The sequence below is a fragment of the Aphis gossypii genome, chromosome 3 (assembly GCF_020184175.1).
Source record: "Aphis gossypii isolate Hap1 chromosome 3, ASM2018417v2, whole genome shotgun sequence".
NCBI classification, from domain to species: Eukaryota; Metazoa; Arthropoda; class Insecta; order Hemiptera; family Aphididae; genus Aphis; species Aphis gossypii.
The window spans coordinates 34,213,628-34,231,160 of NC_065532.1; the positions used below are offsets into that span (position 1 = coordinate 34,213,628).

The 17,533-nt window shown below is 40.9% G+C and overlaps 2 protein-coding genes across 5 annotated transcripts in view; both read left to right on the plus strand.

The window, feature by feature from the left end:
• Positions 1-333: 333 nt before the first annotated feature.
• LOC114121096 (transducin-like enhancer protein 4) overlaps positions 334-17,533 on the plus strand; it is a 41,549-nt gene continuing 24,349 nt past the window's right edge. For 2 of the 4 annotated variants that reach the window (XM_050203989.1, XM_050203991.1), the window contains exons 1-3: positions 334-1,114; positions 15,845-15,942; positions 16,364-16,427. In XM_050203989.1, the coding sequence (XP_050059946.1) occupies positions 1,058-1,114; positions 15,845-15,942; positions 16,364-16,427 (219 nt within the window). In that variant the 5' untranslated portion in view covers positions 334-1,057. The remainder of the gene's footprint in view (positions 1,115-15,844; positions 15,943-16,363; positions 16,428-17,533) is intronic. The other 2 variants (XM_050203988.1, XM_050203990.1) reach the window with 1 other exon arrangement.
• Positions 10,743-14,513, plus strand: LOC114121088 (histidine-rich glycoprotein-like). The gene is made up of 3 exons (XM_050203993.1): positions 10,743-11,933; positions 12,931-13,004; positions 13,181-14,513. Exons 1-3 carry the CDS (start codon positions 11,913-11,915, stop codon positions 14,262-14,264), a joined length of 1,179 nt encoding a protein of 392 aa, XP_050059950.1. The 5' UTR covers positions 10,743-11,912; the 3' UTR covers positions 14,265-14,513.

The window sequence follows — 17,533 nt, forward strand, 5'->3', positions numbered from 1 at the left end:
TCGCTCTAGTGTAAAGAGTGGGCGGCCATTTTGTGAAAAGGTCTTTTTTCAATGTTCCACCCCCCTCGTACCCGCCGCGCGCACACACACACACGCGCGCGCGTACATGGACCGCCGACGCACACACGCACACGCCACGCTACACGTCTTCCATGGGTTTTAGGTTCGATTTTTTCTGGACCCCTGCGCGACCCCTCCGTCGCCACCGATACTGACGCCGCCCCGCCCCGGCCCGCCACGCCGTCGTCGTCGTCGTCGTCGTACACCGCACCGTCGGGGCGATCGTTTTGTTTACTGCCGGCGCGGCGGGGAGCGGAGGACCATCAGCCTTGTGTGTGCGCGCGTCCGTGTGCGTGTGTGTGAGCGTGTACGTGTGCGTCGGACGAGCGGGGCGCGGCGGGGCGTCCGTGTTCACACACCGGCTCAGTCGACGGCTCCTCTTCAGTGCTCCGTTGGTCTTCGTACAGTGTTTACGCGGTCCGTGCTACGTATTTATATTACGCGCGCCGCACTCACGACGGGCCCGTTCTCGCGCAAAGTTGTGTTTTGGTGTATTGATAATAATAATATTTTTTTTTTTTTTATTGTGTTTTGATTTGTTTTCCAAAAAAAAAAATATATATAAAATATCTTAAACGTGCGTCTCCGACGAAACACCGCGACAAACGATCACGTGTGTCCGACGAGTATAACATCGTCAGGTGTGTCCGATCGTACCTAATCGTTGATTAATTTTATTATTATTTTTTCGCGCCGGTGTGCCCGCCATATCGAATCGGTTTACGTGTGCATTTCGCATCGCGTTCAGTGCGATAATAATATATCCGCGGAGGATATCGAGATTTTATAACCGCCGATTTCGTGCGTCGTCTGTGCCCGTGCCCCGGTGTGCGTCGCGGCGTCCGTCAACGTTTTTCGGAGATTATTACGACCGCCTTTTCCGTTGTTGTTCCGTTTTGTTCGACGACCGCGTGTGTGCGCGCATACGATTTCGTCCGTCCGCCGTCGATTAAACCGAGTGACATTTGATTTTGCGGCCATGAGCTGCTAACACGTCATGTACGCCGCAGCCACGATGAACGCAGCAGCTGTAGCGGCCGCTGCCCGGCACCCGGTAAGCGATTTTAACACGCACTTCATTACACGCAATACGTTGTTACGTTATGAATATTATCAGCGCAAAATATAATTTATAAGTCGTTTTTTTCGAGTATATTAAATAGACGTATAGAAAGGTAGTAATAGATATTTATTATTTAAAAAAAAAAAAAAATACATCGTACCCACTCTCGGTTGTCGTGTACATTACGTAACGCGTGTGTTCTTATCGAGAACAGATTTAGACGGCGGCATTTAAAAACGACGCGTGTGTGATTCGGCGTGCATGCGCGGTGTATATGTATATGATATACACACACATCCTATATTATACGGTGTACGTATAAATGTGTATATATATATATAACACATAACACACACACATAAATCGTATTCACGCGAAAAACGATCGAATCGCCACTGTACCTTTGAACTATTGGCACATTTCCACGACTATTTAGATAACAACGGTGTGTGTGCGCGCGTCCTGGCTCGTTATTATACACGCTCAGCAGTTAGTTACACGACAACGACGACGTGCGCATAATATATATTATTATTTCATTGTGTTGGTGGTGTTTGAATTTTATTTGATTTTTTTTCTCTTCCAACGGAACGAATTCCTAACCGTCCCGCGGTCGCCAAAAATTTGGGCACCACTGCGCCGGCACAGACCGCCCGCTAACCCTCGGGACCCCACACCGGTTTCTCGTGCGAACCCGGCACGGTGCACACAATGGGCACCCCCCGGAGGTGCATTGGTTGAATTTGTAATAAAAACGTGTCCGTATATAATACACGCGTATATAGTGTGTGTCTGTGTGCGCGCCGTACGTCGGTATAATAATATAATGACGTGCTCCGCGTCCCGCGCGCGCGCGCTCGTCAATAACGATATAATGTAATAATACAATAATAAAAATAAAATCCGGGGAGGAGGGCTAAACGGAAAATTGACATTTTCGAATGTTGTAGTAGTAGTCATAATATAAAAGAGGTTTTTTTTTTTTCGGGCGCGCTTTATAAATACATTTTAATGGTACTCGACGACGTCGACGACGACGACGATATTACTTTCGAGTCGGGGTGGAGGGGAGTTAAACGACGCGGTGTGCTCTCGTCGCGTAATCTTTGTGCGACGAGTGGTTCGAGTTATTGCTCTCGGGGTTTCGCCGCCGCCGCTAATTATAGTCATGGCAAGACGGGCGGCGGCGGCGTCTCGGTTGGTCTTCGATAAAACGACGCGCGACGTGTACATTACGCGGCTAGACCGCTAGACCACTGCAGCGCGCGCGAGGTCACGACGAGGACGTGATCGCCGTCTGCGTCGTATTTTATTTTATAACATTATAATAAATACGGTCGCCGTAACGATCCGAAAGCGTTTACCGCGGTCGTTACGCGCGTTTCAAACTGCCGATGTGAATCGCCGCCGCGTATTAATTCGACGGTGGAATATCGTACACTAACGCTGTAAAACAACGTATCATTATAAATTATAATGTTTTACACGCGTATACTTCATTAACTTACTCTCGGCGGCGGCGGTGGCGGCAATCGCGATAATAATTAATCCGGCCGAACACGATTTGCGAGTCGCTCTTCGTCGTCGAGTTGTGGCGCTCGAGAATAGAGGGTGACGCCAACGGAATTCGCACACACACACGCGATCGCGGAATGACCCACAAAAAGCAGTTCCACCCACGGGTGTTCATTACGCACATAATATATACTCGGAGCGGTTAACCGCGGCATTATAACCGCCGCCGACACACCGTATTTTGTATTGTTTTTAATTTCTCGCACGTCGTATGGTGTCTCTCGGTCGGTGAAAGCGGCGACGGCGATGACGGGCGCGTGTGCCGTCGTCCGCCCGCCCGCCACGTTTTTGCGGGTTTCTCACGACGACCAAATCGCGCCCGCGATGCGAATCTCACAATGTGTGCTCGCGACCGCGTCCGATGACGGTCGATCGTACGTGTGTCCGCGAGTAATAGCGATATTATATATTTGTCGTGTTATGCGGTCGTCGTAGATTGTGGTCGTCGCGCCATGTGTCGGTGGTGGCTGCAGAGGCGATCGACGATAATAATAAAAAAAAAAAACCGCGTTTATCGCCCGGCTGTTACGGGTCGTGAACTTCTGGGTAATTATACCGTGGATCCCGTCGTCGTCGTTACGATCCATCGGCCTCGGGAATAACACCGTGACAGAGTCGCGTCCGTTCTCGTTTTAGTTGTTTATAGTTTTTTTTTTTTTTTTCGACTTTTCTCTCCTTAAATTCATTATCGAAATTAATGATTGAGCCGCTCTCCCCGCCGCCGCCGCCGCACTCCTTCCGTCTCGTTTCCACGGTGTATAAACGGCGTCTCACATATTATTATTATATTGTGTGTGTGCAGTATATATATTTGTAAACATTTCTCACGGTATAATTTATCGGCCGTGCAGGCCGGCAGAGTGAAGATTTTCGTTTTTGAGGGGGACTGTCACGGTTAATGGAACACGAGCGAAAAAAAAATTGTATACATATATACCGGAAAAGAGTACAATAAACTCGGCGGGCGGTGTTGCAGAGTCTTTCCGACGACGCGATACTCGCACCGTCGCCGTGTCGTATTGTTTCAGCCTGTGCAGCGGCATGTCTGATCGCATCGGCCGCATTTCGTGTGTCAAATCGCGCGCGACTGATGTATGTTCGGTCACACGGGCGAGCGAAATAAATCAATCGTAAATCCTCCCCTTCTTTTCACGCACACGCACACCCCCGCTCCCACACCCGATCAACCGGTGCGCTTCACCCCGACTATCTTCTGCTCATAACATTACATGTACATCATTACCGGACCGCGTGTGTGCGTATCTATATAATATTATATTATATGTACCACGGTATACGCGTGTGTTATTATTACGTGTACCTATATATTATTATAATATTATTATTATACATACACACAAGTAGAGTAGTGGGCGGGGGTCTTCGTACAGTCTTTAACGCCCTCTCGCACTGCCACTCGTCCACCTGTCCCGCCGCTGCCGCCGGTGCCGTCACGCATCGGTGTTGTTCGTCACGCGAACAGCTCGGAATTTTTACATGTATATAATAAATTACGTACCGCAGATAATATCTGTCTGGGATATCTCCAATTATTATTATTTTATATTATTTTTTTATCCACCCGCCCGCCGCGACTATGAAGTCCTAACGCGTCTTCTCGAAGCGATCGGCTTCGGTCGGACTCACAGACCACACGCACCGACGACGACGACGAGTCGCGACCGTCTTGCAAGGACCACGTCCAATTAGGTATTATGGGCGGGCATCGTTAGCGCACCAGAGTCGTTCGGTAATTTTGTATTATACATAATAATATAATAATGATGTATGTACAGAGTGACGGACTAAACGCTTTTTCACGAATCGTTTTTCACGCCGACTTCGTGACGACGAGCGAATCGAGTCGCACCATTCCACTGTGACAATAACGGTTCGACGGTAGATGCATATCAGCGTGTGTTTGCGAACGAAATATAATGTATACGAGATATATGGCGTGATATATTAAGTCCCTTTTTATATACCTATATATAACCGCCTGTTGTGTAAACCTGCGGAACACGGATATGTATATAGACGCAATAACTAAGAAGAAGGGAATATAATCGGCCGCGTATAAAAGCTATGAAAAGGAAATAGGACCCTTATAATGACGGTGGGTCGTGGTATTTATTTATATATAATAGTCTCGAAAGAAGTCGTCGTCGACCGTCGTTTTTCTATACTCCCCTCATCCGGCAGAGTCTATACATAGAATATAATATAATCATTTTATATACGGTGTGTGCGGGGCTGTGCATCGTGGATTTCAGAAAAACGCGTCCCACCTGCTCAACACCGAAATAACACAATCCCTGAAAGGATATGCGTGTCCGGATTAGTCATTATATAGTTTATAGTGTATTGTTACGTTTGTACAATAATTATTTCGGTTTTTTCTTACTCGCGGGGCATGTCATTAAGCCGCGCCACATTATCCTATCGGTTTTTACAATTACAAGGCATAAACACTGCACTCGAGTCGATTTCGGCTTTGGGCCCACACGGGTACGACCGGGCAGTGTTTTTTTTTTTTCATTAACGACCGTGGGGCATACGTATAACGATGAACGCTTGTGGCGGGCGCGCCAGTGCAATAGACTCGTGTTTCACGCTATCGGATATCGACAGGTAATATCCCGGTGGTAATAGGCAACTAAATCTACACGGACGCGCGTTTTAAACGCGATAAAAAAACACGACGACGTACATAGCATAGGTACGCGCATACCCGTATTCTTTTTTTTTCTTTCCCCCCCTCACGCACGCACAATCGTGCAGAAGAGACGGCCGCGAAGAAGAAGAAAAATATCGAAGGGGACTTTACAGGTGTGCCCGCAGACATACGCGCGCGTTTATAAACTGCCAACGAGAAACCGGTCCGTGGAAGTATATAATAACTGCCGCGCGATAGTAATAATTATTATTATTATCGAGAGGCATATACGGAAAATGTATGTGGAAAAAAAATAAAAAAAAATAAATAATAACGTCGGTCGTCGGCCTTCGGGCCAGCAGCTACTGTGTGTGTAGTACCTATGTGTGTGTGTCGGCGTGTATACGTGTGCGTGTGTGTGAGCGGGCGCGCGCGCGCGAAGTCTTTACATATTATAATGTTATATACGCGCGCATAATATACCTATTCAGTAATAATAATAATAATAACGTATAAAACGGAGAGGAGAAGAAAAAACTCGTCCCGCCGTACCCGATCCCCCGGCGGGCCCGTCGACGACGTTATATACTGTATTATTTATTTTTTTTTTATATATTATACGTCTTGTACATATTTGGAGAGAAATTCTCTGTCGATCGCTTCCTCTTTGTTCGACGACGACGACGACGACGAGTGTATATACTGCAGTGTACACGCATATATACACGGTATATAATATAATATAATGTCGTTTACCGGGTATATGTTATATACCTGCTGCTGCTGCTGCAGGTACACGCAGAGCGGCGTGCGTTTTTTTTTCTTTCTTCCATATGGGGATTGTTAACCGACACGAGTTATGGGCATTTAAAATCGGGTATAGACCACGCGTGTTTCACACCGATCGACTCGATACATTATAACTCATGTTTCCCGAGAAAACCAATTTGTCCGAACGAGCCGAATAAGATTTATATTTGAACGTATAACATCGGTTTTCGTGTTCGCGAGATCATTACTACGACGACGACGACGACGGCGGCGGCGGCGGCGGTCAGCTGCAGACGCGTATAATGTATATATATTATATCATAAACGTTACGCATTATAAATTGCACGTCGGTCGAACGTGCGGTTTTTTTAATGTTACGTGCGGGGAGGGTCGACGCGCATGAATGTTTTTCTTTTCGGTGATAAATTTTCCCGTTAAAAATCCGAGACTGATTTGTGCGCATTTTTTTTTATTCGCTTTGTATAAAATAAACACGCACACCGACATAAAATATTATCGCACATGCCCACACGCCCGTCGTGCAGCATAATATATCTATACATGTATACGATGATATATATGTGTGTGTGTGTGTATATATATATTATAATACTTACTCGATTAAGCACTGCGCCCACGGCGTTTGTCAAGGACCTACTCGAAAACGTGAAAAAAAACAGTAGAAAATCGGTCGCGCAACGACGACGACCCTCCGATTCACCCTCTATCATAATATACCGTCGTCCCTGTATATAGTCCCTCGTCAGTTTATAATGTGCATAGGTGTATATATTTTACAAACACAATACCCGTACCTACATAATGTATAATAATAATATTATGTGCACCGGAGTCGCATCGTTTATTTACGAGCGGCGCGTCGCATTTACAACCCTTCTGCTGGTACGTTTATAATATATTATACGTTTATTATGCCGTGGCCAGCAGCAGTGTTAGGGGCGACGTGGTGGTTTCGTCTCGAGTCGCCAGCAACATGTCGCGTCTTCTTCCTTCCATGTGTTATGATATATTATCGTCGTCGAATCCTCGAATATCATATTATATACGACGTGTTGTCGTGTATATAAATAATCTGGTGGTGTGGTGAGCGCGTGTACGTTGCCTGTCGTCGGTCCCGTCAGTCGTCTGTCGTCGCGGCCTCGTCCGTGGTTGTTTCCGCAGCACTGCCAACACGTTCACGCCAATAGGTGGTGCATTATGATATTATGTTATATTAATACATATAGAAAGATACGATTGCACTTGTGGGAAAAAGAAAATTCTAACATCGCCGCCGCGCACACGACGGTACTGAGACGAGACCAGTTCGTGTCCGTTGGCCTCGGGTTTCGTGACTGAGCTATGGTCAATGCGCGTGTGGGTCCGCACCGCGTTCATATTAAATATATATATATTATATTATGTCTTATACAAATTATTGTGTACCACGCACACGTACTAGCGTACATACTATACGTATATATTGTGAAAAACGGGAAAATTTCTTCTCGGGGGAGATCGGTGGGAGCGAATTCGGTCGCGCCTGTTGCGGTCTTGGTGTCTCTCCCCTCCGCCGTTACGTGGAATTCCCCGCCAACGCCACTGCATAACAATTTCGTGGAGGTGGGACCTGGGGGCAGTTTAAAGCGGCAATTAGCGCCGCGACTACACGACGGCGTGGTGGTTACACTCGGTCCAGGATTCTGCGCGCCGGATGACACACGCGGATACTGTTGACGATGCTGTCGACACGACCGGAACCTGTAGTCTAACGTTTTATTTTTGCACACATTACTGCGAAAATATAACAATATAATATCGTCTTGTTGTTGTATTATCATATAGTAATGTATATATAGTACGGTTTATGTCCGGGAAAAAAAGGAATAAAATTTACAACGGCGACGATGGTTTAATGAGCTCTAAAAAGTGTCTCTGTGTATTATATAAAGTACAATTTGATATATTGTACAATACGTCCGTGGCGCTATGTTTTCGTAAAAAGAATAACAATAATAAAAAAAAAGCGTCCCCGGAGAAAGATAAATAGTCGTAAAACCAGCAGGGTAGATATATATACATCGGTTGCCTCTCCCTTTTTTTCAGCGTTCGCTTTTGTATAATTAAGATATATTTTGAATGCGTTTCTGGTTAAATGCTTGGAAAATAAATCTTAGGATAGAAGTAAAAAAAGTGTGTTATGTATTTTTATACCACTACACATCAATAAATAATAAGTGTGCATAAAAATATTAACTAACGCGCAACTTTTGGTCCATTATGAACTCAAATTAAGTAACTATATATTTTCAAATCCTGCATTAAATTAGTATACATTCTGTAATAATCGTAAATTTTCAACCAAGGATTAAATGGTGTTTTAAATTTATAATCGTGTTTATTACACAATGTTTCGGGTGACCGCGCATAAGCTCAACTTTATATAAACATGCTCGATGTCATTATATACTTGTACAATTTTAACGGTATTTTATTTGTCTTAAATCCTATTTTGCCATTTAGTTCGTTCCAAAAATTCTTATTTTATTATCATTATTTGTGATTGCGTCAAATGGAAACTTGTACGTGACGTAACTGGTTTCTTTTTATAATATATTTAAAAGTACTCCGTTGCGACTTTTGTGTACATTTTGACACATATACCTACATTTGTTATTTTAAACCAGTTTTACCGATTAGGTATCTACATAGTTGTACAAATATTGCTTTTGAAAAAGTTTCTTATACGAATATAAACTATCAAATCGTAAATTTTATTTTCTCAATTTCACAACTGTCTTTTTTATGATTTGAAGTGTCTAATACCTATAGTCTATAGTATAAAGTCTATATACACATAACGTATACTATGTGTCATTATTTTCCACGTCACGTCTATATTCTGCAACACGAATCACACATTGATCCGTACAGTGTTATCTAATAATCTATGTTATATACCTACTGCCGTGGTACAGCTTTTTCACCAATACATAATATTTGTCATGTATTTTTTTTTAATTTCATCTACTTTATTAACTGAAAATAGAATATTTAGTGGATTTTTTTTTATTAAAAATACGATAAAATACTCAAGGTACCTACTGCTTAAAATAATCATAAATCAATCAATTTCGAGCCGTCTTTTGACGATGGTTATTTCAACGAACTGTTATATAGCTATATCATGTTCCAGTTTAGACAAGTCGTCCCATAATCAATTTGACGGTAAACATGTGTCCGAGTGACATTTTTTACGTATATTGACACGTCGAAGACCATGAAATTTTAAATGTTATACATTTTCTAGGCTTAAATTATGTAAGCATTTTTGCATTCTATTTAGAAATTTAAGGACAATATAAAAAAATAATTGAATACCTACCTTAAAAAAAGATAAAATAACAAGGTCATGAATGACTTAATGTAAGATTAACCAATAATTTCAGAACTTTTACGAATTTTTCGCTGCATCGTGCATATTTTGTAAATATCATACATTATATTTCACGGTATCCCAACTATCCAACTATCATTTTTAAATATTATGATCTATAGATATTGAATATTTTTCACGATTTTGCTTATTGTTTTAATTCGTAATCACGGTTTAAATCTATAAGTTATCATTTTTACGAAAATTATTAATACAGTTAACAATATTTGAGTATAAAAATCAAAAATCAATATTTAATGGGGTTTTTCATCATATTGTTTGTAGTGAAATAATTTAAAATTGTCTGAAGGTATTCGGAAACTGATTTAATATCAAATATATTCTATTCATTACATTAATTAATAATCCCTAGCTTCTATAAGACAAGCAAATTGGCACTAGCCTACTTCAACGAATTTTGTAAATTATTCGAATCGACCAATGTTATAATAGAGTTATTGGACAATACCTATGACATATTAAGTACTTATATATAAAAACGTATTTCATATGATTACTAAACTATCGAATTAGGCATTGTCTGCATTTCAAACAACTATATAGTATAAGTGCTATATTTAATAATGTTATTTAACAATATTTGTATTTAGATTAACACGATATGTTATTACGTGTGATTGAATTAAATTTCTTATTTGGTGTATGTCGCGATAATTATGTTGTTAGTAACTATACTATACTAACATACCTTAAAATCTACATAAATATAATTTAATTATATGTTAGAATATTTATCTGCCCATATAATACGTTTTGGGTATCTACATAACTCGTATGGGTATACAAAAAACTAATGCAGATTGTAGGTACCTACTTATATAGGTATGTCTTCTGAAATTAACAATAAGCTTAAACAATTTTTTGTAGTATCTATATCTAACATTTACTTTATCATTTAAAAAGGATTTAATTGTAATATATATGTGGACATACCTATCATTTAGTAAATTGGTTTATAAGTAGAATTGTAGCCTATTTTATCGAAGTAGGTATAAATATATATAGTTCTGGAACATGTTTTCGTCACATTTTATTGTAACAATACTGCAGAATATATAGATATCAAAAACGAACGTGATTATTTGGGAAGTTTTCGAAACGCTATTCGGACTATTCTGCAGTCTACTATTGATAATAGGTATAATATATTTTGATGTTGTAGGTATATGTTTTTTTGTACATTGACGTAAAATATCAAACAAATAAATGTTTTTTAAACGACATATTGTTATTGGTATAGCGAGAATACTGACTTTATAACAACTGTCGATGATTGTAAAGTACGAAAGTCTTTCCCATTAATCTAAATACACGATAAAGAAAAAAGAAAGCCTAAAGTCGTGAATATACGTGCCATAACTTATGGTTAACGTTGCCATCGTCGAGTTTATTGTCGTTACGGCCATATTATACAAAACATATAACAAACGACAAAGCGCGTATGGGGCAATGCGCACACACGGGCGTTGAAAATTTTTTACCATTATTTCGTATAATATACGACGTGTACCGCTTGTCCGCCGCGCCGTCGTCGACCTTGCAAATTTTCTTTTCCTTATTACCGACGCCGTATACCGTTTTTACACGGTTCTTATACGCGATGTAAGGTGAGCGTATATTATATATATATATTACATAGGCGAATATACCACGGTCGCGTACATACAGGTGCAGGTCGTCGCCGTCGTCGTGGTCGTCGTCGGGGGTTGCGAAAACAGCTTCACGGGCTATTTGCGCGGTATGTGTCGTATTTCGAACGTGTCGCGTATTTCTATTGTGTGACGACCATGTATATTATGTGCATATACGCGCGTTATACACGCGTTTGGTGAATTTTATATACATTTTTTTTCTACCTACTTGTGACGAATCGCAGCCGACGGTGCGGGTGTACCGTATACGTACGTACGTACGGTACGTACTCGGAGGTCGACCATTATTATCGTAACCTTACGCCGCTGATATAGAAAGAAAAAAAAGTAAAATGTATGTATGTATATATGTGAAAAATGATTTTCCGCCCGCGCGAAGGCCGCAGCTCCGTTGCTGTAGCAAGTGAGTGCGTGTTTCGAAACCGCCGCCGCCGTGAAAGGTGCTACCGCCGCCTATGTGCGACGGGTTATTGTTACCGTGGTATAGTGGTAGTGGTTGACGATGATGACGGTGGTGGTGGTGTGTTACCCGCTTTTCCGGGCCGATTTTCCCACCACCGTGGGATTTAGGTTTCATATATAAACTCCAGACGACCGCAGCAACAGTACCACAATCAGTCTTTCCTTCGTTTGACTAACAATATCGTGCCAATACATATAGATATATTCAAACAAACATGGGTTCTATAACTCCTCTGGTAAGTACAATTTTATTTAAATATTTTACAATTTAATATTTACATATAATTTGAAATACGTGTATACAATAGTTTTATATTCGAACATGAATTTTCTTTACTTTTTATCATTTTTATCATTACACATAAATTATAAAAAAAATAATACAATATACACGCTCATATATACGCATGAAGTCGCACTTTTTCTACACCTCTATACCGTATTATAGAGAAGTTTCGTTACAATGAAGGAACAATTTTTACGAGTTTAATCGCACTTTTAAGTGAATATACCGCGCCGCAACTCGTACATCCAATGGCAATACCTTGTATATAAAAAACAGTGTGTACATATATATATAACTACATGTAAACGTTGTTCGGGTTTTTATTACAATTCCAATAAATTTTTATTAGTCTGCGACCGTAAAAACCCGCTCCCGTATTCTCCAAACGACGATCCATGGCGTGGACGGCGTTCCGTGTAAACAACCAAGTTTTTTGCTTTTATTTTTTTCCGTTCAGCATCCCATAAAAACCTCCTAGGGGGTACGACGTATAAACTCGTATAAGGGACGCGTCTCTTCGTTACGGATCGTAAAGTACTGGCGGTCTACGTTACGATCGTAAAAAGAAAAGAGAAAAGGAAAAAACTGTATATACGCACACACACATTCAGATACACGTGTATATACGTGTGGTAGAGAAAAAGTACAAAACTAGTCGTTAAGTTTTATGAAACATAAGTAGAGTTGGCTTTTTAATGTTTTTCAAATAATTTGTTCGAGGTTTTACGGCTTTTCGGCAGTGGATTTTTATCGCTGCAGCTAGCTTCCCCGAACCAACCCCCTTACGTAAAACTACCACCACCCACTTGGTGATTCGCGTATATACGAGCTACAACCGTTATACACACACGCACGCACATAGATTACCCGGAAACGACCTTACGACGATACGTATATTTAATATATATGTGTATAATAAAAACGCACCATTTAAAAATGTTTTACAGATAACTATCGCGTGTTTGGTCGGCTTGACGTCTTTTGGTGCGGCCAAATTGAGCGATAACGAAGTAGCAGAAGGGTAAGAGTCGTCGATTGCGATATACTATTTATGTAGTGTTGTGTAAACCGAGTACTACGCTTTCGTGTACCGTCTACACACACAACACATACGTCTTTTACACATATAGTTCCATGTTTAGGCAATAGTATTGAGTTTAATTTTGTTTTTTTCCCATTGTGTCGTATCGCGTATAGAGTCATAAAGCACACGCACTACCATACCGGTGACGTGGAACACGCGCACAAACACGACGGCGAGGCACACCACGAACACCACCACAAGGGAAGCGCCGAACACGCCCACCACCACGGCGGAGAATTCGGACACGGACATCATCACGGAGGCGAGTTCGGGCACGGTCATCATCACCACGGTAGCGCCGACCACAAGCATCACCACGGCGGTGAATTCGGTCACGGACACAAGCACCACGGTAGCGCGGAACACAAACATCACCACGGCGGAGAGTTCGGACACGGACATCATCACGGAGGCAAGTTCGGACACGGTCATCAACACCACGGTAGCGCCGACCACAAACATCAACATCACGGTAGCGCCGCTCACAAGCACCACCACGGCGGAGAATTCGGACACGGACACGAACACCACGGAAGCGCCGAGCACAAGCACCACCACGGCGGAGACTTCGGACACGGACACCATCACGGCGGAGAATTCGGACACGGACATCAACACCACGGTAGCGCCGCCCACAAGCACCACCACGGCGGAGAATTCGGACACGGACACCACCACGGAGGCAAATTCGGACACGGACACGAACACCACGGAAGCGCCGCTCACAAACATCATCACGGCGGAGAATTCGGACACGGACACAAGCACCACGGTAGCGCGGAACACAAACATCACCACGGCGGAGATTTCGGACACGGACATCATCACGGAGGCAAGTTCGGACACGGTCATCAACACCACGGTAGCGCCGACCACAAACATCAACATCACGGTAGCGCCGCTCACAAGCACCACCACGGAGGTGAATTCGGTCACGGACACGAACATCACGGAAGCGCCGAACACGCCCACCACCACGGAGGAGAATTCGGACACGGACATCATCACGGAGGCAAGTTCGGACACGGTCATCAACACCACGGTAGCGCCGACCACAAGCACCACCACGGTGGCAAGTTCGGACACGGACACAAGCACGGCGGTAGCGCCGAACACGCTCACCAACACCACGGCAAGGCCGCTCACGGTCATCACCACGCCGGTCACTCCAAACACCACCACAAGCACACCGTCTAATCCGACGTCATCCGACGGACGAGACGACCGCGATCACCAGTCGCACCACACACCGCCGTACATAAACGATCCTGCGAGGACACGAAGGCGACGAGGTCGGCACTCGTCTCCGACTCCTCCCCCAATCTCTTACCCCGCTGCGTTTGGTATTGACTTTATGAATACGGTAAAGGTTTTCGGGTTCTTCGATTACTACTTGTTTCCAAAGTTTCCAGATCCGACTCATCTCGTTTTATGTTTCCAGTCTTTTTTTTTTTTATAATGACTCCCTTCTCGCGTGCTCATCCTTTCACTTATACGCATAATATACGTCTCTCTCAATTTTCGTCGGCGGCGTCAGACGTTTCTACGGTTTGTCGATTATTACTACTGCTACAGCCACCGTCAGCGTTGCTGTTGCCGCAAGTACCTCTTCTATACTAATTTCGGTATTCCTAAGTACAGTAATGTACGAACTGTTGTTACTACTTGTATAACTTATATATTTGTTCTGTGATAATTTTAAGTACTCATTTTGTAATGATTTATTTTTATTACTACTTATCGTTGTTAATCGGGTCTTTTTATACGTATATATTAGTACTATTCTATGATAATATGTTATTTCAGTTTAGGATAGACTAATCAAAATTGGCGGTGTAGCTTCCGGTTTCTTACTGTTATATTATATAAACATTGTTTTTTATCATATAGGTATCATATATATTTACGTATACAATATTGTAATGTTTTATTATTGTTACCAATGTCAAGTTGTTTTGTTATATTAAAATGTTTTTATTGGTTATATATGAATTGTTGTTGTTCTTGTCCGCGACTGCTGTGAATCTGGACTCGCGCTTGTTCGTTACTCGTTTACTATGACACTAAATCCATCTCTCTATCTATACGTCTATTTACTATATTGCAACGTTATAATAATAATAATATTATATTATATTGTAATACGCGCCCAATTATCGCGCCTTTATCACGTGACGATGATAAAAAAAAACAATGTATAATATATGATATATATATATATATATACATGTACAAAAACGTGTTTATCCGTATCATTGTACATAAACGCTCGCGCATTTCACCGCCGTCATTATAATAATACTATATAATATATATATATATATTCGCAAATCACCACAGTAAGTCATAAAAACATAGCTTTTATGTAACTGCAACAGCAGATACATATATAATGCGCGAAAGACTAAACAGTGTTTATCTTTTCACGTATACCCCGTAAATATATAATACAACGCTGCACTAACCCAATGATAACACTACGTGGGGTTATTGGACCGTTTAGTCTTGTATTGCTGCACATTTTCGTCTGTAATTTCCGTGTCGAATAATGATTTTCCACGTTTTTTTCCCTCGCAGACTCCCCTCGGTGTATATAGTATACGCTGCACGCACGTACACTCCCAATTGCATCTTATGAAATCCAACATAATATAATGTATTATTATCTCTATATGCGCGCCCTGCGCAGGTATTGCGCACCTCTTATGTATTTATATTGGATCGCATAATAATAATCATTGACTAATATAGATTTGTTTTTTTTTCGTGATCTACAGGGCCCACCACAGCCGGGGCAGCCGTTCAAGTTTACTATTGGCGAATCATGCGATCGAATCAAGGAAGAATTCAATTTTCTTCAAGCTCAGTACCACACGTATGTATTATAATACAAATTTAAAAGTTCCATTTCCATACAGATCTATATATGATAAATTACAATAAAAACAATATTTTTACAGTACAAAACATTTATAATATCTAGGAAATTTTTTAAAAGAAAATGAAAATTTAGATTCACATATATAGGTAATATTTAGGTGTCCATATAATATACCTGTCCCGACAAAAATATTATTTATATGTACCTACTTCGTACATGTACTGTTTCGTTTAGGTATATAAATTCAATAATTCAATAATATTTTGTCATAATTGTTTGGATATTAATTCTTCTACTATTGGGGGGTGGGAATGACCGATATTCGGTGTATAATACATCAGCGTACCCACGACGTATATTCCTACGGATAATCGAGTTGCACACGTATATGTATCACGTACGGTTTGGTTTTCAGCCTGAAAATGGAATGCGAAAAATTGGCCAGCGAGAAAATCGAAATACAAAGGCATTACGTAATGGTGAGTGAGCGTGAAGGTCCCGGACAATTAATTATGTAGCATGAACAACCGCTGTACGCAATGCTTAAGAGCCATTGATATTGTCGTCGGCATTAACAACAACGACAACAACCACCCCTTAATGCCTGTGAAGTCCCTTGAAATGTTCTTGCCATCACGGCCTTATAGGCACATGTAACATTAGGTACACACCTATTATAAAATGCCATATTAAACAATTCATTTTTCTGCCTATCATTTTAATATTTGTTATCATCATATCATACTCGTATATGTATATATATTTATATATACTCGGGTTGATCTGTTCGAAATAGCTTCACTAATTTGTCTAAAAAAAATTCTTTGTATTTGAAATATTTTTAATTTTACAATAAAGTTAAATTTTTTGTCGTGGTTTCTTGGATTTTTATATTTAAATTCGTAAGCAGGAGTAGAATACATTTGTAAATACATTGATGTATAAATATCTAACTTAAGTAGTCTTTCATATTAATATTGTTGTGGTTTACTAGTGAGGAGTACCTTTTATTTAAACTTTAATGAATAATTGCGTAAACAACTAATTATTCTATTTTTGATAGTTATGCGTCAAGTATTTTTGCTTTAGAAAAGTTTATTATCCTGCTTCTGACTAAGAAATTAAAAATAAATATCGTTAATTAAAACCCAAGCCATTTAAATGGATCGCCCTGTATTTATATTATAAATTGATAATTGTTTTTTAAGCGGTGTTATATTGTATTTTTTTATTTACACATATTGAATACTAATGATAATAATGATGATTATGCCTACATAACATATTATTAAAGCGATTAGTATATAATAATTAAAACATTAAAAACGCCGTACTCCATGTATACGTAATGCACTCTGCCGACATCATGAACTAACGAATCATACCCATGTTATATATTATGTGTGTGTCGTGTCTCACGATAAATATTATAATTTTTAATAACATCATAATTTAGTTAATACAAATCACTGCAGCAGTGCAACGAGGTATTTGGGCTAAAATAAATATTTGTGCGCGCGATTATAATCATAAATAGGGTGCAGGCGATAAAGGTATATAATACACAGAGAGAATGAAATGTTTT

What these genes read in the sequence shown, in the direction of transcription:
- LOC114121088 (XM_050203993.1), top strand. Translation starts at nt 11,913, where the DNA reads ATGGGTTCTATAACTCCTCTG. An exon ending in TGGGTTCTATAACTCCTCTG is followed by an intron (nt 11,934 to 12,930) that starts GTAAGTACAATT and finishes AATGTTTTACAG; the next exon opens with ATAACTATCGCGTGTTTGGT. An exon ending in GATAACGAAGTAGCAGAAGG is followed by an intron (nt 13,005 to 13,180) that starts GTAAGAGTCGTC and finishes TATCGCGTATAG; the next exon opens with AGTCATAAAGCACACGCACT.